Raw genomic sequence first — 24,335 nt, forward strand, 5'->3', positions numbered from 1 at the left:
ATTGGGTGAAACCACTCCAATCCATGCACGAGCTGGCACGCGTGCCCGAGACTGGCACTACAAAGCCACCCCAACCTCCGTAGTTCGGGTCTTTTGACCCAGGAACCCAGAAGTCCTGCAGTAAACAACCACAGTGAAGCATCGGGAAAATGCAGCTCTCGCCTACACGAGAAAACTACAAAATTATAATAAAGCGAATACTTTACGATTTATTTGGTGTACACTGATGAAGTTACTTTTTTTTTGCCAAGGGAAGGGTGGCGGGCTAGAATTATAATGTGGCGGTGCGCCACTTTAAAAGCACCCGGGGAGAACACTGCTGGGCATTTTCGACGAGACTTACCAGTTTTTTCTGCGAAGCCGAAACCGAAGTGTTCGCTTTCGTTTTTTCGTGGTCGCCATCATGCTATACCATACAGGATAGGGTCACCATCTTACCATGTGGGAACCACGTGATATGCTATAATTTAATACGCGCTAAATAATTGGACGATATAATAAGGATTAGCCAATCGGTTCCCACCTTTTATCTAGTCACATGTACACAGCCTCAGCAACCAAATGGCGCACAAGTAACGGCGTTCTTTATCAAATACGTCCGACGAGAAAGTTCGAACAATTACGGGAAGAATTGCATTTGGCCAAAAAACAACCGATTCAGACATCATTACAACCGATGATTTCGATCGGCAATCAGTTACTAATGAAAACCCTGGCAGTTAGTATGTATTGAAAATTTCTAGATCAATATTAAGATGTAGGTACCCAGTTTGGGAGGACAGATGAAGTAGCGGACTCCACCCACACTTCCATCATTCTTGCCTTCTGGCTCATCCAGCTCAATGCCCACCCACTGACCACTAGCAAACTCCGTAGTTCCACAAAAACGAAGAGTGCCCATCTGAAAAAGAAAACAGACTGATAAATGAGCTTGAAAAAAATGTTTAACTCTGGAACTCAGTTTTTAAGTTTCAACGAAGGTATAAGCTTTGCTATGAAACTCCCACTTTCTCCATTAACCTAGACCATAGTTGAGAAGTGAACTATGAACCATGAGTACTGACAATATCTTATCCATCCATCCATCCATCCATCCATCCATCCATCCATCCATCCATTATCTGTAACTGCTTATCCTGTGCAGGGTCGCAGGCAAGCTGGAGCCTATCCCAGCTGACTATGGACAAGAGGCGGGGTACACCCTAGACAAGTCGCCAGCTCATCACAGGACAATATCTTATGGGATACCACAATGACAACAAACACGGGTAAAAATTAGTGTGGCCATTTCAAATGCTGTGGGAAGGCCTGGTTGAGGGATACGTTAGAGATTTAGAAAAATGATTGATGAAGACCATGATTAATGTACTGCCTTATGACTAAGGGAGATCTGTGATGAAGTCTCTGGCAATATGAGACCAGGCACGCTGAGGTGTAGGATGTGGCATGAGCTTACTCATTAGAACAGCATGGGGAACCTTATACTGTGCATATACTGAGCAAGAGGAGATATATCAGTTGATATCTGCTAGCATGTTGGGCTACCAGTACTTTGTATGATGCACTGGCTACAGACCTAAATCCTTTAAACTAGCAGTTATGAGACCCCTAATTAAAAAACCTGATATCGACCCCATCAGCTGTCCAACTATAAGCCAATATTAAACCTCTCCATTATCTCCAAGATCCTAGAAAAAGCTGTAGCACAGCAGTTATAGTCATACAGTTATGGAACAGCCTTCTAAGTAGTGTTTGGGACTCAGACATAGTCTCAGTGTAGGATGAAAACATATTTGTTTAGTCAAGCCTTTTGTTAATAGCTTTTTATTTGGTAAAGGAGCAGATGTGGAGGGTTCTCAGGCAGAGTGTTTTTGTAAACTGGGATGTGTGGATGCCTCCCCCCCATGCAATCACTAAGGTTTGTTGGTGGGGGAGTTGCTGGCCACTTTATGTCTGTGTTACCTTCTGGCTGTCCCTTTTGGCTCTGCTATGTTTTTCTTTGTCTCTCTCTGTCAAGTTACACGTCACTCCTGAGATACCAGTGACGCTGACCTTTCCTGCTCTTCTGACCTGTCTAATCCATCCCGATGCCTTACTGGCTGGAGTTCTCATGACTTTGCTGCTGCAAGGATGGCTCCATATGTACAGCCCTTGATCCATTCTGATGCCCTACTTCTGACTGAAGTTCTCATGGCTTTGCTCCTGTGGAAGATGGTCCCTTATGGACAGTCTAAAGATACACTTAGAAGATGGCTCTGGACACTTAGTTTTGCTACAATGGATTAGGACTACAATTGCCATGATAACTAAGACTGCAGTTTTCATGAACAGTCTTACACTCAAGTCACCATCAATGAACAGTTGATAACTTCAACAAAATAGACTTCATGTAAAAGTTATCAGGAATTCCCTGGTCACACAATTACACTTTTTGACCATATAGGACACACTTATAGAAGCGAGTTATTTATAATCACACTATGTGTTATCACCCAAATGAGGGTGGGCTCCCTTTTGAGTCTGGTTCCTCTCCAGGTTTCTTCCTCATATCATCTCAGGGAGTTTTTCCTTGCCACTGTTGCCTCAGACTTGCTCACTAGGGATAAATTTATTAGGGATACATTTATTAGTTCATATGTTTAAAATCTTTATTTTTCTATAAAGCTGCTTTGCGATATCTATTGGTAAACGTGCTACACAAATAAAATTGACTTGACTTTTCTCAGCTCATTGCGAAGTATTGTTTGCTCTGTGTTTTGCACCTCACCCAAATTGTGTATTTTAATACTTTTGGTTTCTTGATCTTGTTCTGGTTCCTGGTTTGCTTTTTTCATCTCACGTTTTGATTTTTCCTGTTTGCCTGCCATAATAAACTCCACACTTGCATTTACTTCCATCTGCCGCCTGCTTACCTGACAGAATACTTCACTATCTTCATAGATGTAGCAGGAGTGGAGAGCAGGCACACTGCCATGTCTGTTTAGGGCTGTCTTCTAGGAGAACAGCAGCAACGTCTGGGCAAACTCAATGCTTGTGTTACCCAACTCACCAAAGCAATGTCACAGGCATGTTGATTCCACGCCCTGATAAGTTTTCGAGAGACATGTCAGAGGGCAAGGGATTTCTGCTGCAGTGTTCCCTACATTTCACCATTCAGGTAGGAAATACAGATCAACAAAAAAATTCCCTCAGTTTATCAACTTCCTCACTGAGAAAGCATTAAAGTGAGCGACCGCTGTATGCGAGCAGGGTGGTGAGCTCACGTCTTCATATGATTGTTTCATTGAACTTTTTGCTGAGTTTTTGATCACAGCCCCAAAGGAACAGAGATTGGTGAACAGTTATTCACCATCAAGCAATGGAGAAGGTGAGGTGCAGAGTATGTGCTCAAATCCCGCATGCTCATGGCAGGAAGTAGCTGGAATGTCTCGTCTCGTCTCGTCTCGTCTTCTTCCGCTTATCCAGGACCGGGTCGCGGAGGCAGCAGTCTAAGCATGGAAGCCCAAACTTCCCTTTCCCCAGACACCTCGGCCAGCTCCTCGGGAAGAACACCGAGGCGTTCCCAGGCCAGCCGAGAGACATAGTCCCTCCAGCGTGTCCTGGGTCTTCCCCGGGGCCTCCTCCCGGGGGGACATGCCTGGAACACCTCCCCAGGGAGGCGTCCAGGAGGCATCCGAAAAAGATGCCCGAGCCACCTCAGCTGGTTCCTCTCGATGTGGAGGAGCAGCGGCTCTACTCCGAGCTCCTCCCGAGTGACTGTGCTTCTCACCCTATCTCTAAGGGAGCGCCCAGCCACCCTGCGAAGGAAACTCATTTCAGCCGCTTGTATCCGCGATCTTGTTCTTTCTGTCATTACCCAAAGCTCATGACCATAGGTGAGAGTCGGAACGTAGATCGACCGGTAAATTGAGAGCTTCGCCTTTTGGCTCAGCTCCTTCTTCACCACGACGGACCGGTAAAGCGACCGCATCACTGCGGAGGCTGCACCGATCCGCCTGTCGATCTCACGCTCCATCCTTCCCTCACTCGTGAACAAGATCCCGAGATACTTAAACTCCTCCACTTGAGGCAGGACTTCTCCACCAACCTGGAGAGGGCAAGCCACCCTTTTCCGGTCGAGAACCATGGCCTCGGACTTGGAGGTGCTGATTCTCATCCCAGCCGCTTCACACTCGACTGCAAACCGCCCCAGTGCATGCTGAAGGTCCTGGTTTGAAGAAGCCAACAGGACAACATCATCCGCAAAAAGCAGAGATGAAATCCTGTGGTTCCCAAACAGGATTCCTTCCGGCCCCTGGCTGCGCCTAGAAATTCTGTCCATAAAAATTATGAACAGAACCGGTGACAAAGGGCAGCCCTGACGGAGTCCAACATGCACTGGGAACAGGTCTGACTTACTGCCGGCAATGCGAACCAGACTCCTGCTCCGTTCGTACAGGGACCGGACAGCCCTTAGCAAAGACCCCCGAACCCCATACTCCCGAAGCACCCCCCACAGAATACCACGGGGGACACGGTCGAATGCCTTCTCCAGATCCACAAAGCACATGTGGACTGGTTGGGCAAACTCCCATGAACCCTCGAGCACCCTATGAAGGGTATAGAGCTGGTCCAGTGTTCCGCGACCAGGACGAAAACCGCATTGTTCCTCCTGGATCCGAGGTTCGACTATCGGTCGAATTCTCCTCTCCAGTACCCTGGAGTAAACTTTCCCTGGGAGGCTGAGAAGTGTGATTCCCCTATAATTGGAGCACACTCTCCGGTCCCCTTTCTTAAAAAGAGGGACCACCACCCCAGTCTGCCACTCCAGAGGCACTGTCCCCGACCGCCACGCGATGTTGCAGAGGCGTGTCAACCAAGACAGCCCCACAACATCCAGAGACTTGAGATACTCAGGGCGGATCTCATCCACCCCCGGTGCCTTGCCACCGAGGAGCTTGCAAACCACCTCAGTGACTTCGGCTTGGGTAATGGACGAGTCCACCTCTGAGTCATCAGCCTCAGTCTCCTCAGTGGAAGACATGACGGTGGGATTGAGGAGATCCTCAAAGTATTCCTTCCACCGCCCGACAATGTCCCCAGTCGAGGTCAACAGCTCCCCACCCGCACTGTAAACAGTGTTGGCAGAGTACTGCTTCCCCCTCCTGAGGCGCCGGACGGTTTGCCAGAATTTCTTCGAGGCCGACCGATAGTCCTTCTCCATGGCCTCCCCGAACTCCTCCCAGTTCCGAGTTTTTGCCTCCGCAACTGCCCGAGCTGCAGCACGCCTGGCCTGCCGATACCCGTCGGCTGCCTCAGGAGTCCCGGAGGTCAACATGGCCCGATAGGACTCCTTCTTCAGCTTGACGGCATCCCTTACTTCCGGTGTCCACCACCGGGTTCGGGGATTGCCGCCACGACAGGCACCGGAGACCTTGCGGCCACAGCTCCGAACAGCTGCGTCCACAATGGAGGTAGAGAACATGGTCCACTCAGACTCAATGTCCCCCGCCTCCCTCGGAAGCTGGGAAAAGCTCTCCCGGAGGTGGGAGTTAAAGACCTCCCCAACAGAGTGCTCGGCCAGACGTTCCCAGCAGACCCTCACCATACGTTTGGGCCTGCCAGGTCTGTCCAGCTTCCTCCTCCGCCAGCGGATCCAACTCACCACCAGGTGGTGATCAGTTGACAACTCAGCCCCTCTCTTCACCCGAGTGTCCAAGACATAGGGTCGGAGATCAGATGACACGACTACAAAGTCGATCATCGACCTCCGACCTAAGGTGTCCTGGTGCCACGTGCACTTATGGACACCCCTATGCTCGAACATGGTGTTCGTTATGGACAAACTGTGACTAGCACAGAAGTCCAATAACAAAACACCACTCGGGTTCAGATCGGGGAGGCCGTTCCTCCCAACCACGCCCCTCCAGGTGTCACTGTCATCGCCCACGTGAGCATTGAAGTCCCCCAGTAGCACAATGGAGTCCCCAGTCTGAGCACCCCTCAGTACCTCTCCCAGGGACTCCAAGAAGGCCGGATACTCTATACTGCTATTTGGCCTGTAGGCACAAACAACAGCAAGAGCCCTCTCCCCAATCCGAAGGCGCAGAGAGGCGACCCTCTCGTTCACTGGGGTAAACTCCAACACATGGCGGCTGAGCTGGGGAGCTATAAGGAAGCCCACACCAGCCCGCCGCCGCTCACCATGGGCGACTCCAGAGAAGTGGAAAGTCCAGCCCCTCTCGAGGAGCTGGGTTCCAGAGCCCAAGCTGTGCGTGGAGGTGAGCCCGACTATCTCTAGCCGGTACCTCTCAACCTCCCGCACAAGCTCAGGCTCCTTCCCCCCCAGCGAAGTGACATTCCATGTCCCAACAGCCAGCCGCTGTGTCCGGGGGTCAGGTCGTCGAGGCCCCTGCCTTCGACTGCCACCCAATCCACACTGCACCAAACCCCTACTGCTACCTCTGTGGGTGGTGAACCCACAGGAGGTCGGGCCCACGTCGCCTCTTCGGGCTGAGCCCGGCCGGGCCCCATGGGCAAAGGCCCGACCACCAAGCGCTCGCATACGAGCCCCAACCCCGGGCCTGGCTCCAGGGTGGGGCCCCGGCTGCGTCCTACCGGGCGACGTCACGGTCCTGGATTTTTTCTCCATAGGGGTTTTTTGGTGAACTGCTCTTGGTCTGGCCTGTCACCTAGGACCTGTCTGCCTTGGGAAACCCTAACAGGGGCATAATGCCCCCGACAACATAGCTCCTAGGATCATTCAAGCACACAAACCCCTCCACCACAATAAGGTGGCAGTTCTAGCTGGAATGAGACTGCTTAAAAGCTGCTTTTCGACAAGGTCTTAATCCTGAGATTCTCACCAAGCTGGCATGATCTCCCTTGATTCACTCACTGATATTTGCAATCAACTCAACAACCTGCTCAGGGGCCGACCTTCACTGCATCTCTTCGTCAAAGCAGAAAAATGTGAGCTCCATGTCTCCAAGACATCCTTCCTGGGCTTTGTTATTAGTACTGAGGGAGTAACTATGGATGAAAAACACTCAGCAGTAACCATTTGGCCCACTCCTGCTACAGACAAAGAGCTCAAACATTTTTGGGTTTTGCTAACTTTTACAGAACATTTCTAAGAGGCTTCAGATCCATTGTAGACACACTCACTGCCTTGCTCTAAAAGGGGCCCAAGCTGATGCCTCCTAGTTTAGGGTCAGAGCAGTGTTCTCAAAGTTTTGGCAAAAGACCAAAGTTGAACCCTGTCATGGGCGTGAAAATGCGTATGGACGCGTCCATACCAATATTCAGCTGAGTTTAAAATGTCCATACCATTTTTGAATGGAGAAGCCGTGATGCGGGAAACGCTGAATAAAAACACCAAACGCGGTATCGCTTCCAGCTGATTTTCAGTTGTGAACAGACCTCTCAAAGACGGCTGACTATTGGTGGGGACAGGTAAAAAAGCTTTATGAAGCTTTGATTGGCCCACCTCCCGTTGCCTTGACGTTGCTATGGTTTTTTGTTGTCATTGGCTGTAAGCAGTAGCAAGCGGTAAAATCAGCATCCAGCTCGCCGATACAGCAAAACAGCACACAGGCAGTGATGTCGGGCAATAAAAGAAAACGTAAGGAGGACATAAGACATTATTTTACCCAGTCAACAGTAAGCTATTCAAAACAATGTTAAATGTTTACTTATATTTACTGTAACAGCAAGGAGTTTCTGTTTGCAATCTCTCTCTCTCTCTCACACACACACTAATAAATGCTTGTAAGTAATGCTAAATGTTTACTTATATTTACTTTTTTCTTGCTCATTGTTTGCATGTATATGCATATGTATGTATGCATGTGTATATGCACTGGCGTAACGCAAGTACTTGGGGCCCCCCTGCAGCTATTAAAAGTGTGCCACCCCCCCAGGCCACCCTGCCACGGCCTCCTCTCTCTCTCCCTCTCACTCTCTCTCTGTATATCTCTCTTTTGATTGCTGAAAAGTGTGAAAAAAGTGCCAGGGCTCAGCCCCTGACAGCCCAGGCCCATTTAAACACGTATAGGACTGCCTAACCCATAGGCCTAGATGTTTTGTTAATTCATTCATATTCAGTACACCAGCAGAGTAGGCTATCCATTTATTACAAATAAATCCAACAATAAAAATGGTGTATGACGTGACAAAGCTCACAGTTCATACAGCTCAGTAAGCAGTAACGATAACAGTAACATTAATAATGATAATTACATAAGGTTCAATAAGGTTTAGGAAAATAAAAATGAAACTGTTTTAAAAGCCAGAGTATGGTTAAATAAAATACATCATAAGTTTAAGTAAAAGTTTGCATAAAGAATAAATCTGTCAAACACAGGGGTGCAAGCAACTAACATTTACTCACGTTACTGTTATGAGAAGTTTTATGAGTAATAGAAAAATGAGTAATTTTAATTTTACTCAAGTAAATTTTGACCTAGGTATCTTATTCAATTACAATGGAACCAGGCCTGAAAAGGCCTACTGAGTAAAAATGAAATGCAGCACAATAATAAAACAATCTGGCGGAAATGAAAGAAAATTACGCTACCTTGTGTGCAGTTTTTTTTTAAACTATTTTACATAACCAACCTATCTTGGATCAATGTGTTGGATGATGGCTGGTGGTCATGGAGAACAATATTCAAGAAAAAGAAACATTGAATTATTGAGAAGAAAGATAATAAAAAGTAACTTTTATTCAAATCCCATTTTAAATCAGGTACTTTTTCACTCACTAGCCTCGTTTTAACTGCACTAGTCCCCCCCCCATGGCCCTACCTATTAGCGCATCATGAACTGGAGGATAAGGCCTAACTCTCCCAAAAACGGATGAAATTTTGGGCAGTGTGGATGTAAATTCTTCTTTTTTCTTTTTGATTTGCCGCTTTTGAGCACCACTTTTTTCTCTGGTATGCTTCATTGTTGTGTTTATTATTTTCATGTTTCATCGGACTTTTTCGTGCATTGAATCACATCGGGCGACGGGCCCCCCCTAGCGGTCAGCCCCCCCGCCTGGCGGGGGCTGCGGGGGTATACTTTACGCCAGTGTGTATAAGCGTATGTATGTAACCTCTGCAATAAAATGTGAAAATGTAAAAATGTGAAACAATTGTCACTTAACCCTTTCAACTTAATGAATAAACATTTTTGCAAAATGCACTACAACTACCAAAACTCTTCACACTTCTACCACCCATACCTACATTACTTCCAGATTCTGAAATTGCAGTAACTCAAAAGGAAGCACATGATGTTTCAAATGTGTGAAAATAGTAAAAGTTGTGTGAAAATGAAGCAGCAGCACGTAATTTTGATTGATTGTGTTGTTGTATTTTGGGTAGGTCATCCACTACAGCGAAATTCACAGCAACTTCAATGTCCACTTTCTCTGTGTGATAATGTATTGCCCGTATACATGCAGATGTTAGCCTAAGTCTAAGACTAAGTGTACCTGGTGCTAAAAATCAAAATAACACAAAGGAATGGACAACCAATCATTTGTACAGTGTAGGCCACATTTTGTGCGACAACCATGGCGCACTGGGGCACTTGGCCAAATTATGTCCCCACCAATATCAACACCGTTTTTACGCCCTTGAACCCTGTGGCCTTTTTTTCTAAGAAGCTTACCCCTGCAGAACAAAATTATGATACTGGCAACCCAAAGCTGTTAACTTTCAAACTTGCATTGTAGGAGTGACAACACTGGATAAAGGGAGCTCATTCACAATTTTCACAGACCTTAAGAATCTGGAATATTTCAAGACTACCAAGTGATTGAATTCACGTCAGGCCTGCTGGGCCTCATTACCTTTCCCGGGACGGAGTCCACCAGGGGGCGAGATATTGTTTTCAGTCGGGTTTCTTTGTTTGTTTTTTTGTAAACGATGTTACGGGAAAACGGCCGGACCAATCTTCATGAAACTTTCAGGATAGATGGGCATTGGTCTCAAATAGAACCTCCAAAATTTTGGGGGTCATCTGGCCAAAGTCAAGGTCACGGTGACCAAAAAGGTTTAAAATAAATAAATAAATAAAAAGCTCTGAGCTCAGACAGCAGGAGCACTACCTCGGAAAGACTCCTCCCACAAACATGCTGACTGGATCACTACTTGCCTCATTTGCATACACTGCTGTCAGTGGACGGTTTCTTGGTTCATTTACATACACAAAGGAAGGGGCTTTGGTCACGCCCACTTTTAAACCCCACTGATAAAAACTTCCCTGCTCTGTTGATTTATTATTATAAATAAATGGACTAGACTAAAGAAATCACTTTCAAATATGTTTATGCTTATTAAAGAGCGAAAACGCATTCCACTGAGCTCTAGCGCCGTGCCATTTCCGGGAAATAAGAGTTTTAGTCATGGCGACAGCATGTGCATGTCAGCCCCGGTTCGGAGGTTTCAGTTTTGAAAATTGTAAGAGGTAAGAGTAGAATAATATAAAGCAGTGTTTCCCAACCTTTCTTGAGCCACGGCACATATTTTACATTTGAAAAATCCCATGGCACACCACCAAACAAAAATATCACACACACACACATATATATATATATATATATATATATATATATATATATATATATATATATAATGATAATCTAGTCTCAATTTACTCACAATTTCCTTAGTGGGAAACCTGGGCCTGTTTAGTTGAACACAAAGCGGATATACTTGTAGGAATTGAAGAAAGACACACACGAAGATCTTCAACAGCTCTGAGTCTCTCTCCTTTTTTAATTTTTATAGCAGTCATGCTTGAAAAGCCCAGCTCGCATACATAGGTTGTGGAAAATCACCTTTTTTGCTTTCTTCTGACCTCTACTCATACTAGGGCCTTCATCTGGGTCAGAATTTTCTCCAGGGCCCAGTTTGGATTGTGTACTTTTTCTTTTCAAATATTTATCTATCGCCATCACTGCTGTCACACCCGAACCATTACTAATTCTATTGTTTGAATGGCAACAAGTAGATACGCAGGTTAATTACCTACCTGCTGCCATCTAGTGGAAGAGTATTTAATTGTTCTGCCAGCCACTATACGTCGCTGGCATAGACAAATGAAGACAAAATTATTTGCAGTAAATAATTAATTTTCGGAGCAATTAAGTGAAATTGGATAAATGTCCCACGGTACACCTGATGATCTCTCATGGCACACTAATGTGCCGCGGCACAGTGGTTGGGAATCACTGATATAAAGTACAGACACTTGGTATATTTTACTTCTGTGATTTTTAAATTGTTCATTTTTGGATCACTCTTCATTTTTGTGGCTACTGCCTTATATTTCACTGATTCTTGGGATTTTGGATAAAACAGGTTTTAATTTTGAAAATAAAAAATTACTTAAATTACAAAATCTAAAGGTATATCATTATAGGACAAGGTCTTGGCTGTTCAGCAATGTACCGGTCCAAGCTCCTCATTTTGTATTTTTTCATAAAATAGGCATTTTTTCAGCTATTACTTTGTTTTTGTCAACACCGTCAGACACAATAAAAAGCAAATTATTTTGTATATATTTGGTCTAATATGTATTTAGAGCTTTTAAATCATTATCTGGCACTCTTAGCACACATATACACTGTTAAAAGTTGAATATTCACTTTTATTCAATTTTTATACAGTTTCACGTGTACTCTTTAAAGATCTAATATTATACAATATTTACTTTCAGCCTAAGGAGACAAAGTAATGCTTTTTTATTTAACAAACTTATTTTTGCATTAAAAGAGACTATTACTTTCATAACTCAACAGCACTGAAGAAACATGTTGTAAGCATATTCTCGTCTCGTCTCGTCTTCTTCCGCTTATCCAGGACCGGGTCGCGGAGGCAGCAGTCTAAGCATGGAAGCCCAAACTTCCCTTTCCCCAGACACCTCGGCCAGCTCCTCGGGAAGAACACCGAGGCGTTCCCAGGCCAGCCGAGAGACATAGTCCCTCCAGCGTGTCCTGGGTCTTCCCCGGGGCCTCCTCCCGGGGGGACATGCCTGGAACACCTCTCCAGGGAGGCGTCCAGGAGGCATCCGAAAAAGATGCCCGAGCCACCTCAGCTGGTTCCTCTCGATGTGGAGGAGCAGCGGCTCTACTCCGAGCTCCTCCCGAGTGACTGTGCTTCTCACCCTATCTCTAAGGGAGCGCCCAGCCACCCTGCGAAGGAAACTCATTTCAGCCGCTTGTATCCGTGATCTTGTTCTTTCTGTCATTACCCAAAGCTCATGACCATAGGTGAGAGTCGGAACGTAGATCGACTGGTAAATTGAGAGCTTCGCCTTTTGGCTCAGCTCCTTCTTCACCACGACGGACCGGTAAAGCGACCGCATCACTGCGGAGGCTGCACCGATCCGCCTGTCGATCTCACGCTCCATCCTTCCCTCACTCGTGAACAAGATCCCGAGATACTTAAACTCCTCCACTTGAGGCAGGACTTCTCCACCAACCTGGAGAGGGCAAGCCACCCTTTTCCGGTCGAGAACCATGGCCTCGGACTTGGAGGTGCTGATTCTCATCCCAGCCGCTTCACACTCGACTGCAAACCGCCCCAGTGCATGCTGAAGGTCCTGGTTTGAAGAAGCCAACAGGACAACATCATCCGCAAAAAGCTGAGATGAAATCCTGTGGTTCCCAAACAGGATTCCTTCCGGCCCCTGGCTGCGCCTAGAAATTCTGTCCATAAAAATTATGAACAGAACCGGTGACAAAGGGCAGCCCTGACGGAGTCCAACATGCACTGGGAACAGGTCTGACTTACTGCCGGCAATGCGAACCAGACTCCTGCTCCGTTCGTACAGGGACCGGACAGCCCTTAGCAAAGACCCCCGAACCCCATACTCCCGAAGCACCCCCCACAGAATACCACGGGGGACACGGTCGAATGCCTTCTCCAGATCCACAAAGCACATGTGGACTGGTTGGGCAAACTCCCATGAACCCTCGAGCACCCTATGAAGGGTATAGAGCTGGTCCAGTGTTCCGCGACCAGGACGAAAACCGCATTGTTCCTCCTGGATCCGAGGTTCGACTATTGGTCGAATTCTCCTCTCCAGTACCCTGGAGTAAACTTTCCCTGGGAGGCTGAGAAGTGTGATTCCCCTATAATTGGAGCACACTCTCCGGTCCCCTTTCTTAAAAAGAGGGACCACCACCCCAGTCTGCCACTCCAGAGGCACTGTCCCCGACCGCCACGCGATGTTGCAGAGGCGTGTCAACCAAGACAGCCCCACAACATCCAGAGACTTGAGATACTCAGGGCGGATCTCATCCACCCCCGGTGCCTTGCCACCGAGGAGCTTGCAAACCACCTCAGTGACTTCGGCTTGGGTAACGGACGAGTCCACCTCTGAGTCATCAGCCTCAGTCTCCTCAATGGAAGACATGACGGTGGGATTGAGGAGATCCTCAAAGTATTCCTTCCACCGCCCGACAATGTCCCCAGTCGAGGTCAACAGCTCCCCACCCGCACTGTAAACAGTGTTGGCAGAGTACTGCTTCCCCCTCCTGAGGCGCCGGACGGTTTGCCAGAATTTCTTCGAGGCCGACCGATAGTCCTTCTCCATGGCCTCCCCGAACTCCTCCCAGTTCCGAGTTTTTGCCTCCGCAACTGCCCGAGCTGCAGCACGCCTGGCCTGCCGATACCCGTCGGCTGCCTCAGGAGTCCAGGAGGTCAACATGGCCCGATAGGACTCCTTCTTCAGCTTGACGGCATCCCTTACTTCCGGTGTTCACCACCAGGTTCGGGGATTGCCGCCACGACAGGCACCGGAGACCTTGCGGCCACAGCTCCGAACAGCTGCATCCACAATGGAGGTAGAGAACATGGTCCACTCAGACTCAATGTCCCCCGCCTCCCTCGGAAGCTGGGAAAAGCTCTCCCGGAGGTGGGAGTTAAAGACCTCCCCAACAGAGTGCTCGGCCAGACGTTCCCAGCAGACCCTCACCATACGTTTGGGCCTGCCAGGTCTGTCCAGCTTCCTCCTCCGCCAGCGGATCCAACTCACCACCAGGTGGTGATCAGTTGACAACTCAGCCCCTCTCTTCACCCGAGTGTCCAAGACATAGGGTCGGAGATCAGATGACACGACTACAAAGTCGATCATCGACCTCCGACCTAAGGTGTCCTGGTGCCACGTGCACTTATGGACACCCCTATGCTCGAACATGGTGTTCGTTATGGACAAACTGTGACTAGCACAGAAGTTCAATAACAAAACACCACTCGGGTTCAGATCGGGGAGGCCGTTCCTCCCAACCACGCCCCTCCAGGTGTCACTGTCATCGCCCACGTGAGCATTGAAGTCCCCCAGTAGCACAATGGAGTCCCCAGTCTGAGCACCCCTCAGTACCTCTCCCAGGGACTCCAAGAAGGCCGGATACTCTATACTGCTATTTGGCCCGTAGGCACAAACAACAGCAAGAGCCCTCTCCCCAATCCGAAGGCGCAGAGAGGCGACCCTCTCGTTCACTGGGGTAAACTCCAACACATGGCGGCTGAGCTGGGGAGCTATAAGGAAGCCCACACCAGCCCGCCGCCGCTCACCACGGGCGACTCCAGAGAAGTGGAAAGTCCAGCCCCTCTCGAGGAGCTGGGTTCCAGAGCCCAAGCTGTGCGTGGAGGTGAGCCCGACTATCTCTAGCCGGTACCTCTCAACCTCCCGCACAAGCTCAGGCTCCTTCCCCCCCAGCGAAGTGACATTCCATGTCCCAACAGCCAGCCGCTGTGTCCGGGGATCAGGTCGTCGAGGCCCCTGCCTTCGACTGCCACCCAATCCACACTGCACCAAACCCCTACTGCTACCTCTGTGGGTGGTGAACCCACAGGAGGTCGGGTCCACGTCACCTCTTCGGGCTGAGCCCGGCCGGGCCCCATGGGCAAAGGCCCGGCCACCAAGCGCTCGCATACGAGCCCCAACCCCAGGCCTGGCTCCAGGGTGGGGTCCCGGCTGCGTCCTACCGGGCGACATCACGGTCCTGGATTTTTTCTCCATAGGGGTTTTTTTGGTGAACTGCTCTTGGTCTGGCCTGTCACCTAGGACCTGTCTGCCTTGGGAAACCCTAACAGGGGCATAATGCCCCCGACAACATAGCTCCTAGGATCATTCAAGCACACAAACCCCTCCACCACAATAAGGTGGCAGTTCTAGGAGGGGTGTAAGCATATTCATTTAAAACAAATAAAACTCCCTCTGATGGTGGTGACTTTAGAATTGACGGTGGTGACAGTGGCCTCATTACAACATATAATTCCAAATTTCAATTCCAAAGTCAATGGCTTTTTGCTTAACAACTTTATTTAACTATTTGGTCCAAAAAAATAACAATCCTGAGCAATGTAATAACATTTTTTCAAGGAATATAGGCCTGAGGTACAATTAAGCAGTATCATTTTTAAAAGTACTCCATCCCCATATCATCAAATATCAAATCATCATAGTAAGAAATAATGTTATTACCAGTGGGAATAATGTACAATGCATCACTAACATCTTAAACTATCATCAAAGTTGAGTGAAATGACTATGAAATTGAGGGAGATGTTATGAATGTTGGATTTGGTTAAAGGTCATTCCATTTCCATTTGGCTTTAGTCATTGGAGAAGGGACACTGTATACTATGACTCTACAGCGCATCGTGAGAGCAGCTGAGAGGATCATTGGTGTCCCTCTCCCTTCTCTTATGGATATTTATAACTCCCGCCTCACCCGCAAAGCCATCAGGATCGCAGGTGACCCCACCCACCCATCTCACAGCCTCTTCAGCCTGCTGCCGTCAGGGAGGAGACTGCAGAGTCTCCGGGCCAAAACCAGCAGGCTCAAGAACAGTTTCTTTCACCAGGCGGTCAGGAGGCTCAACTCCCTCCCTGTTCTGCCCCTCCTCTCCCCTCTGCCCCCTGCCACAGATTCTGCTCGCACACCCCCCTGCCCCCCCTTCAGCATCTGACATGTCATCCTCACAGTTTCCCCCCCAACACACACACACACATACATACATACATCTCATCGTTCATTAACACACTGAACTCAGGGACCGCACATCTCACTTTACCTTGTTCATTAACGCACTGAACTCAGGGACCACACATCTCACTTTACCTCACTCATTTGCACTATTCCGCACTACCTCACCTTAACAGCTGCTAGTTTGTTTATACTGCTTATTTCATGTTTACCTGCTATACCTCAAGTGCCCTTGACTGTTTGGTTATTTGTACCAATTTATGTGTGTGTGTGTGTGTGTGTGTGTATATATGAGTGTTTAGTCTAGTTCATATCTAGAGTGTTTATACTCTATTGTCTGTTTGAGTGTTTAGTCTGTCTTGTTCTTATCTAGTGTTTATACTGTTTATTTATACTGTTTATATTGTTTGAGTGTTTAGTCTATGTCTAGTTCCTATCTAGAGTGTTTATACTGTTTATATTGTTTGTTTTTTTCAATTATTCTATTTTTATTTATTGCATTGCCAGTTTGCACCGTGGGTCAGAGAGGACTGATATTTCATCTGTGCTGTATGTCGAGCATGTATAGCATATTTGACAATAAAGTTGACTTGACTTGATATAGGTAGGTAGTAGGTGCCCTATGTGCATCCCAAATGACATAAGCCAAATGAACATGGCATAATAGTGAATTGAGAGAGAGGAAAGGCACACTGCATCCCCTAAGGGTTGGACAATAGGGAAGAAATATAGGAGGAATTACATAAATATAAAATATAAAAGAGGTTAATGAAGCATCACATGTCATATTGGCATTTATTGTGATCAACAATTATGTTCTAGCCTCCGTTGAGGGCCATTTGGGGGCTTTTGTCACCACCGTCAGACTGTGCGTCACCACCGTCAGGTTTTCTGTCTGACGGTGGTGACAAAAACCTACTCTTTCACATGATATGCAGGAGTTGTTCACATTAGCCATCTTGTTTTCCCTCTGTTGCTAGCTACTTCAGACCTCTTCTTAAAAAGTATACATTTATGTCATAATCTAATCTAATATTTTTATACAAAAGTGACGGTGTTGACATGCTATGGTTGTGACTGTAGCAGTGTCCAAAAATATGAACAAGTTTAAGAGAAAATACCAAACTTACAGGAGCTTGAGTAATCTGGAAGCATGCAGTAGAGCTGAAGGTTTGAAAAGAGGGTCCTCGGGAATATAGTTGACCTTGTAGTTGCCTGATTTTATTGCTTTTTGTAAATATCTGACAGTGGTGACGAATATGTGGGACACATTTTGAGCAACCACAAAATAATAGTAAACATTGTTCAAAACTCACTGTTTGCAGTTTTAAATACATATAACAATGTATTCTTTCATGTAGTAAAGGTATTATTCAATTAAATGATTACTTTTTGCTTTTTTAATCAAGTTGAAATGATTAGCTCCTATCCGAGGACAACTGATTTTGTAGGCAGCGGCCAGCATATAATCATTAAATTAATAAAAACAATCCTATAAAAGAACCTTACATATGCGCAAAGGACCCCGTGATTATAACTTTAATTTTTTTATTTATGAAAATGTTATTAATTTCCAACAGACTTAGCACTTTTCTTAGTGGGACACGTTTTTTGCCAAAGTTTCAAGAATCAGTGATATATGCGCTATATTTACTGTATGGACATGGTGCAAAATGTTTGACTGGCTGAGAGCAGCAGAGAATCAGAACTAGGCCTGTCAAGATAAATTTTGTTGGACGATATATTGTCTCAGAAATTATTGCGATAAACGATATTATTGTTGACATCTTTTCAAGACAATTTTATGTCACTAGTAAAATAATAATGATCATGCAAATACACCCTTTCAAAGAACAGTAAACTTTTTACTTAATTCAACTTATTCAATTCAACAGTGGAACGTAAAAAATATATAAATAAATAAAACAACAAACAAACAAAACCACTCACAACAAAAACAATAAATAAAATACAATCTATGGCTCTTCAAAATTGCACTTAAGTATATTAACTTGGCACAGGGTAATAAAAAGACATTCTTTTCTTCACAGGCAACATTCTGCCAATCCTAGTTTCTCAAAGATTAGTACCCAGATAAACAAAAAGTGCAAAGTAACAACGCATTGCCAGCTGTCATTTGGATAAAAGTAACAACAATTAGAACGAGATATCATGTAGGCAAGGGCATAGGCTTGGTATTAACATTGGTGGGGACATAAACCCAATGCCAGCCCCCAGTGGCGCCAACTTCAGGTCAACATTAGAGGGTCACAATATTTTGCTCCGTTGAGAGTATCCATCATCTCTCCCAAGTCCAGACTTTTAAAATTTGAAGTTCAGAACTGTAGTAATTCATTAATAATAATAATAATAATAATAATAATAATAATAATAATAATAATATGCAATTCATTTGATTAATTGCAAATCTTGCATGTGATGATTAACTCATTCTACCAATTTGCAAATGTGTTTTACAAGCGAATAACGCATTGACTGTCAGGAGGGAGTATGTTCTTTTCCCCTCATAAATGGAAGTAAAACACATACGGCGCCTTAAACACTGTGTTACATTCGGCTGGTAGGGGGAGCAGGCTATCTTCTGTGTGATCTTTAACTAGTTTTAGAATGCTAGTTTAAGCTGATATGTGATTGATCTAACAGTAAAACAGGACGAGGGCTCTAGAACTTTGACACGTTGAAAGGTTACAATTTTACTTGGCAACAGAATGTATCTGAATTCTGATTGGCTGTTGTTATATTATTGCCCTTTTGTTGTCTTCTTGAGGGAGGGACAGGGTTCTACAGAGAAAAGTTTTTAGCCTACCGCTTTCAAATGAACCCCCTCAAAAACCAATCAGTTCAGCGTATGTATGTACTCGGTATGTGACGTTTTTAAGAGAGGCGGGAGTAACCAAAAATTTCTGATCAAGAAGGCGGAGGCTGTTATGCTTATTACGTGAAAATGTTTTATTTGATTAAAAGGTGGCTGGAAACAATATTTCAATGAACACAAACAATTTCTAAAATGTTGACAAGACAAACATCTGTTTAACTTATAACGTGAAAGTAAGGTTAATAATATAAGTAGATTACACATTTTTTCAGTTTTACTCAAATTAGGGTGGTGCAAAAATGAGTACACCCCACAACAAAAACTACTACATCTAGTACTTTGTATGGCCTTCATGATTTTTAATGACAGCACCAAGTCTTCTAGGCAGGGAATGAACAACTTGGCGACATTTTGCAACATCAATCTTTTTCCATTCTTCAGCAATGACCTCTTTTAGTGACTGGATGCTGAATGGAGAGTGATGCTCAACTTGTCTCTTCAGAATTCCCCAAAGAAAATAATTTCTTTCCACCACAAAGGTGAAGGCTACAAGATGATCAGCAAAGCTTTACTTATCAGTCAGAATACTGTAGCAAAAGTGGTACAAAAATTTAAGAAAGATGGAACTGCAACCATGTCACAGAGACATCCAGGTTGTAGGTAACACAGTCCGTCTAAGAACTACAACAGCCCATCTCTTTAAGAAACTACATTTCCCATCAGCCAACTTCCGCTTTGACCTACGTCACGCCTGGGCGGGATTTCCTATGTCACATCCTCCATGAAGCTATAAGCAACTGAGCAACGCTTCCTTCTCCCTCTTTCGGCGCTGTGAATTCAACACGGACACAAGGAGGATCGCTCGCTCCGCTGAGCAAACCCAAGAACAGACATCTTTCTTGCAAGATCCACAATTTAACGCGATTTCCTTGTTTACCACTGGCCACGGTAAAAATCCAGAATCGCGCGATTTTAAACTCAGATAGAGTTACAACTGGTTTTGTTTGTCTATTATAGTAACGTTACGAACTGCAGCCCGGAACAGTTCATTTAAAGTTTAGAAGCGACCGGATCCTTCTAATTAAAAAGCTGTGCACATTATTCTGATCAGAGACTCTCTTTTCATCACGAGCGACCACGCGTCGGACCAAGAAATTCTCTGCTTTCCACGGAATCGACTCACGTGCTCCACAACGGTGAAACTCCAAAAGTCTCGGAACATCTCATAATCTCGCGTAGAGACAAGATACTGAAGTAAGACTGGCATTTGGGCAAAACCTAGTCTTAGGAATTAGCTTTTATGAAGCAGTGGGAATTTAAACTCAGGAACGGTTTAATTGTGTACACTGTAAACATTAGGATGTTGAATTGATTGATTGTTCTATTTTGTTTTGACCTCTCAGTTGTTTAATAGATAGGTTTTGCATGCCCCCTTTTTCTTTCTAACACTTTAATTTCATTATTTACACATATTTTGACCTCATAAAGGTTTCAGTGAATTTGGTACTGTTATAAAGCTAGTGGGTTAGCTGCTATGGCTAATTCTTCTGTCTCATTAGCATCCAGGGCTAAGTGTATTGTCTCAAGGGAACACGTGGCCTCCTCCACACTCACATACACACCTTTTGTCTTAACTCCACGAGGTAGGATCCTTGGGCCTTAGCTAGCCACATACAGCTAATTCTTTTGTCTAATTAGTGACCAAAGCTAACTCTCTTGTTTTACTTAGAAACACATGGCCACAGGCCTCACAAACACACCTTAGCTAAACACATGGCTAATTCCTTTGTCTCATTAGCAATCCATGCTAACTCTTTTGTTCAGGCCACACACACAGGCCTCACAAACACATCTTAGCTAGCAATCCATGCTAACTTTTGTTCAGGTCACACACAGGCTAACTCTTTGTCAGGCCACGTGGCCACACACAAACACACCTTAGCTAGCAACCAAAGCTAACTCACTTGCTGTACTTAGAAACACGTGGTCATAAGGCCTCTCACACACACACACACACACACCATATCATATTTGTATATAACGATTCCAACTGCTTTTATCCATTTTTATCTTTGTTATAATAAATTCAATTATTGTTGAAACTGTGTGTTTATTGTTGTACCAATATTTTTGAAGTACCCAACCTCAAAGAATTCCAAGGTGCATATGAGTTGTGTAATACGGTAAGTGATCATAATAATTTGGAATATACCATAATTTAGCTGTTTGGTAATTTATTATTAAGCACCAAAATTAATGGTATTATTTAATGAGACTGATTTAATATTTAATGAGACTGATCCAATGAGACTGATTTAATGAGATTAATATTTAATGAGACTGATTTAATGATTTAATGAGATTGATCACTTAATTACCAATTGCACCTACAAGGTCGTCCACGGAAGTTAACATCTCAACAGGAGCGTCTTCTGATGAGAAGGGCTGAAGAAAATCGGCATGCAAGTTCACTGCAGTTATCTAAAGAAGTAGAAAACCAAACTGGGGTGACTATTTCCCGTGACACAATACGGTGTACACTGCAGAGGAATGGCATGCATGGATGCCATACACGAAAGAAGCCTCTCCTAAAGCCCAGGCACAAAAAAGCCCGCTTAGAGTTTGCCAGGGCCTATGCTGACAAAGATGAAGACTACTGGGACTCTATACTCTGGAGTGATGAGCCCAAGATAAATGTTTTTGGCACTGATGGCTTCAAAACTGTATGGCGTCACAAAGGTGAGGAATACAAAGAAAAATGCATGGTGCCTACAGTGAAACATGGTGGTGGCAGTGTACTTATGTGGGGCTGCATGAGTGCTGCTGGTGTCGGGGAGCTGCATTTCACTGATGGCATCATGAATTCACAGATGTATTGCTCTATACTGAAAGAGAAGATGCTACCATCACTCCGTGCCCTTGGGCGACGTCACTTTTCCAACATGACTAAACACACATCTCAGGCCACTGTTGGATTTCTGAAGAAGAACAGGGTGAAAGTGATCCAGTGGCCAAGTATGTCTCCTGATCTGAACCCAATCGAACACCTATGGGGAATTCTGAAGAGACAAGTTGAGCATCACTCTCCATCCAGCATCCAGTCACTAAAAGAGGTCATTGTTGAAGAATGGAAAAAGACTGATGTTGCAAAATGTCGCCAAATTGCCTAGAAGACTTGGTGCTGTCATGAAAAATCATGGAGGTCATACAAAGTACTAGATGTAGTAGTTTTTGTTGTGGGGTGTACTCATTTTTGCACCACCCTAATTTGAGTAAAACTGAAAAAATGTGTAATCTAAGTTATATTATTAACCTTACTTTCACATTTTAAGTTAAACAGATGTTATATTAAACTTTGTCTTGTCAACATTTTGGAAATTGTTTGTGTTCACTGAGATATTGTTTAAAATGTTACTTTTCAAAGGGGGTGTACTCATTTACGCTGAGCACTGTATCTATCAATAATTCTATGTAATCTGATCGAGAGCCTGAGCCAAGAATGCTCTCACTGGCAGTCCTAGCACACCCTTTTCCAGCACCAAGTTCATTCCCCAAGTACAAAGTCTAATTTAGATTTAAATATAGTGTGACCATTTAAACTATTCAAGTTATTTACACAGCATAGCACTGTGGTGAATAGAGCATGTTGTTCAGAGAGAAGGTTAAAGGAACTCTTATTAGGATTTCTTGCACACCACAGATGTTTATTTAGTTTTTAGGATCAAATAAACAGCAGCAGGGTGGTATATGTTTTATTCCTCTGTTGCCAAAGCGATATACCAATACTGTTGGCAAAATCAGTGAACTCAGTAACAATTAATAATTAACAATGTTGAACTACGTTCAGTGACTTATAACCAGGTTCAGGGCCTAAATTTGCCTATCGAGCTCATGCATTTAGGTGACAGTGTTACGGTTTGTTTTTGACTGGAACAGATACTCCGTAGCAGTAGTCTGTTTTCTTGAACTCCTCTACCTAATAAACTAAAAATTGAGTACAATTACAAAATAAGGTCAATTAAATGAAATCCATTAAATAAATGAATGACAATGAATACATTAAATAAATACAGCATGCTGCAATCAACACAACTGCAGGATTATCCATCCATTATCTGTAGCCGCTTATCCTGTACAGGGTCGCAAGCAAGCTGGAGCCTATCCCAGCTGACTATGGGTAAGAGGCAGGGTACACCCTGGACAAGTCGCCAGGTCATCGCAGGGCTGACACATAGAGACAAACAACCATTCACACTCACATTCACACCTACAGTCAATTTAGAGCCACCAATTAACCTAGCCTGCATGTCTTTGGACTGTGGGGAAAACCAGAGCACCCAGAGGAAACCCACACAGACACGGGGAGAACATGCAAACTCCACACAGAAAGGCCCCCGTCAGCTGCTGGGCTCGAACCCAGAACCTTCTTGCTGTGAGGCAACAGTGCTAACCACTACACCACCGTGCCGCCCACTGCAGGATTATGTGGATCACATTTAAACAGATGCAACACAGAATATGGATAAACTAGTGAATGCACATTGAGTGGAATGGAATACGGTACCAGGCTATCACAGAGCATCTCTCTCTCTCTCTCTCTCTCTCTCTCTCTCTCACTCACACACACGACTTACTTACACCTAAGGGAAATCTGCCAATCCACCTAGTAGCATGTTTTTGTGAGGTGGGAGGAAAACACTTGCAGACATGGGAAGAACCAGATAAATGCCTGCTGAAATATGAGTCTACTTTATGCTTTTGTCAATGCACTTTAACAACAGGGAGGCAGTCCATCATGCAGTTCTCACACCTTCTTTATTGAGAGTCATAGAGAGATATATATTGCCTTCCTCCTGAGAAACCCTGCCTGTTTCAAAAGAGGCGCTGTAGCATAAAATATGGTATCAATGACCTGTGCCATGCATCATTTTGTTTCTTAAAGGACACAGTGTTTTACTGTAGAGTCTGGAAGTGGTGTACTGTACCTAGAATTAAACTGGGCATATACTGTATAGATACTGTGCATGCATACACTACACTAGGGGTGTAAGGATCCATCATGAGAAGATGCATTGCGATGCAAAAAAAAATTAGACGATGTGCATCATGGGAATGTACAATTCACATTGTAGGAATCAGCATTCTTTTAATTTTGCATTTAATGCAACTGGACTCTTTAAACACCACAGGTCACAGTCCATGTAGGCTACGGTAGTTTAATTACACATACAGGGTGCAATGGGTTCAAATTCTCTGAATCACAACCATTACCATGTATTCTGGGTACACAAGCATGTTATACAAACAATATCATCCCCACACCGCTACAATCGACGGTACCTAAGAAAGAGGTTGCAAAATCCGGTCATTTCAGCAGACTTTGGTACTCTATTTCTGGTTTGAATGACACCTCAGGCGCTGCTACAGAGCTCATTATGTTTCAAATCGATCAATTTCCTTGGGTCAGAACCTTTGTTTATTCAACTGAATTTTCAGGAGAATTTATTTATTTATTACAAATGGGGAACC

General features: G+C 44.9%; 1 protein-coding gene across 1 annotated transcript in view; it reads right to left on the reverse strand.

The window, feature by feature from the left end:
- clip3 (CAP-GLY domain containing linker protein 3) overlaps window positions 1-24,335 on the reverse strand; it is a 52,726-nt gene that overhangs the window by 13,419 nt on the left and 14,972 nt on the right. Inside the window, exon 8 of the mRNA XM_060898089.1 lies at window positions 766-901. Within this exon, the coding sequence (XP_060754072.1) occupies window positions 766-901 (136 nt within the window). The remainder of the gene's footprint in view (window positions 1-765; window positions 902-24,335) is intronic.

The sequence above is a fragment of the Neoarius graeffei genome, chromosome 17 (assembly GCF_027579695.1).
Source record: "Neoarius graeffei isolate fNeoGra1 chromosome 17, fNeoGra1.pri, whole genome shotgun sequence".
NCBI classification, from domain to species: domain Eukaryota; kingdom Metazoa; phylum Chordata; class Actinopteri; order Siluriformes; family Ariidae; genus Neoarius; species Neoarius graeffei.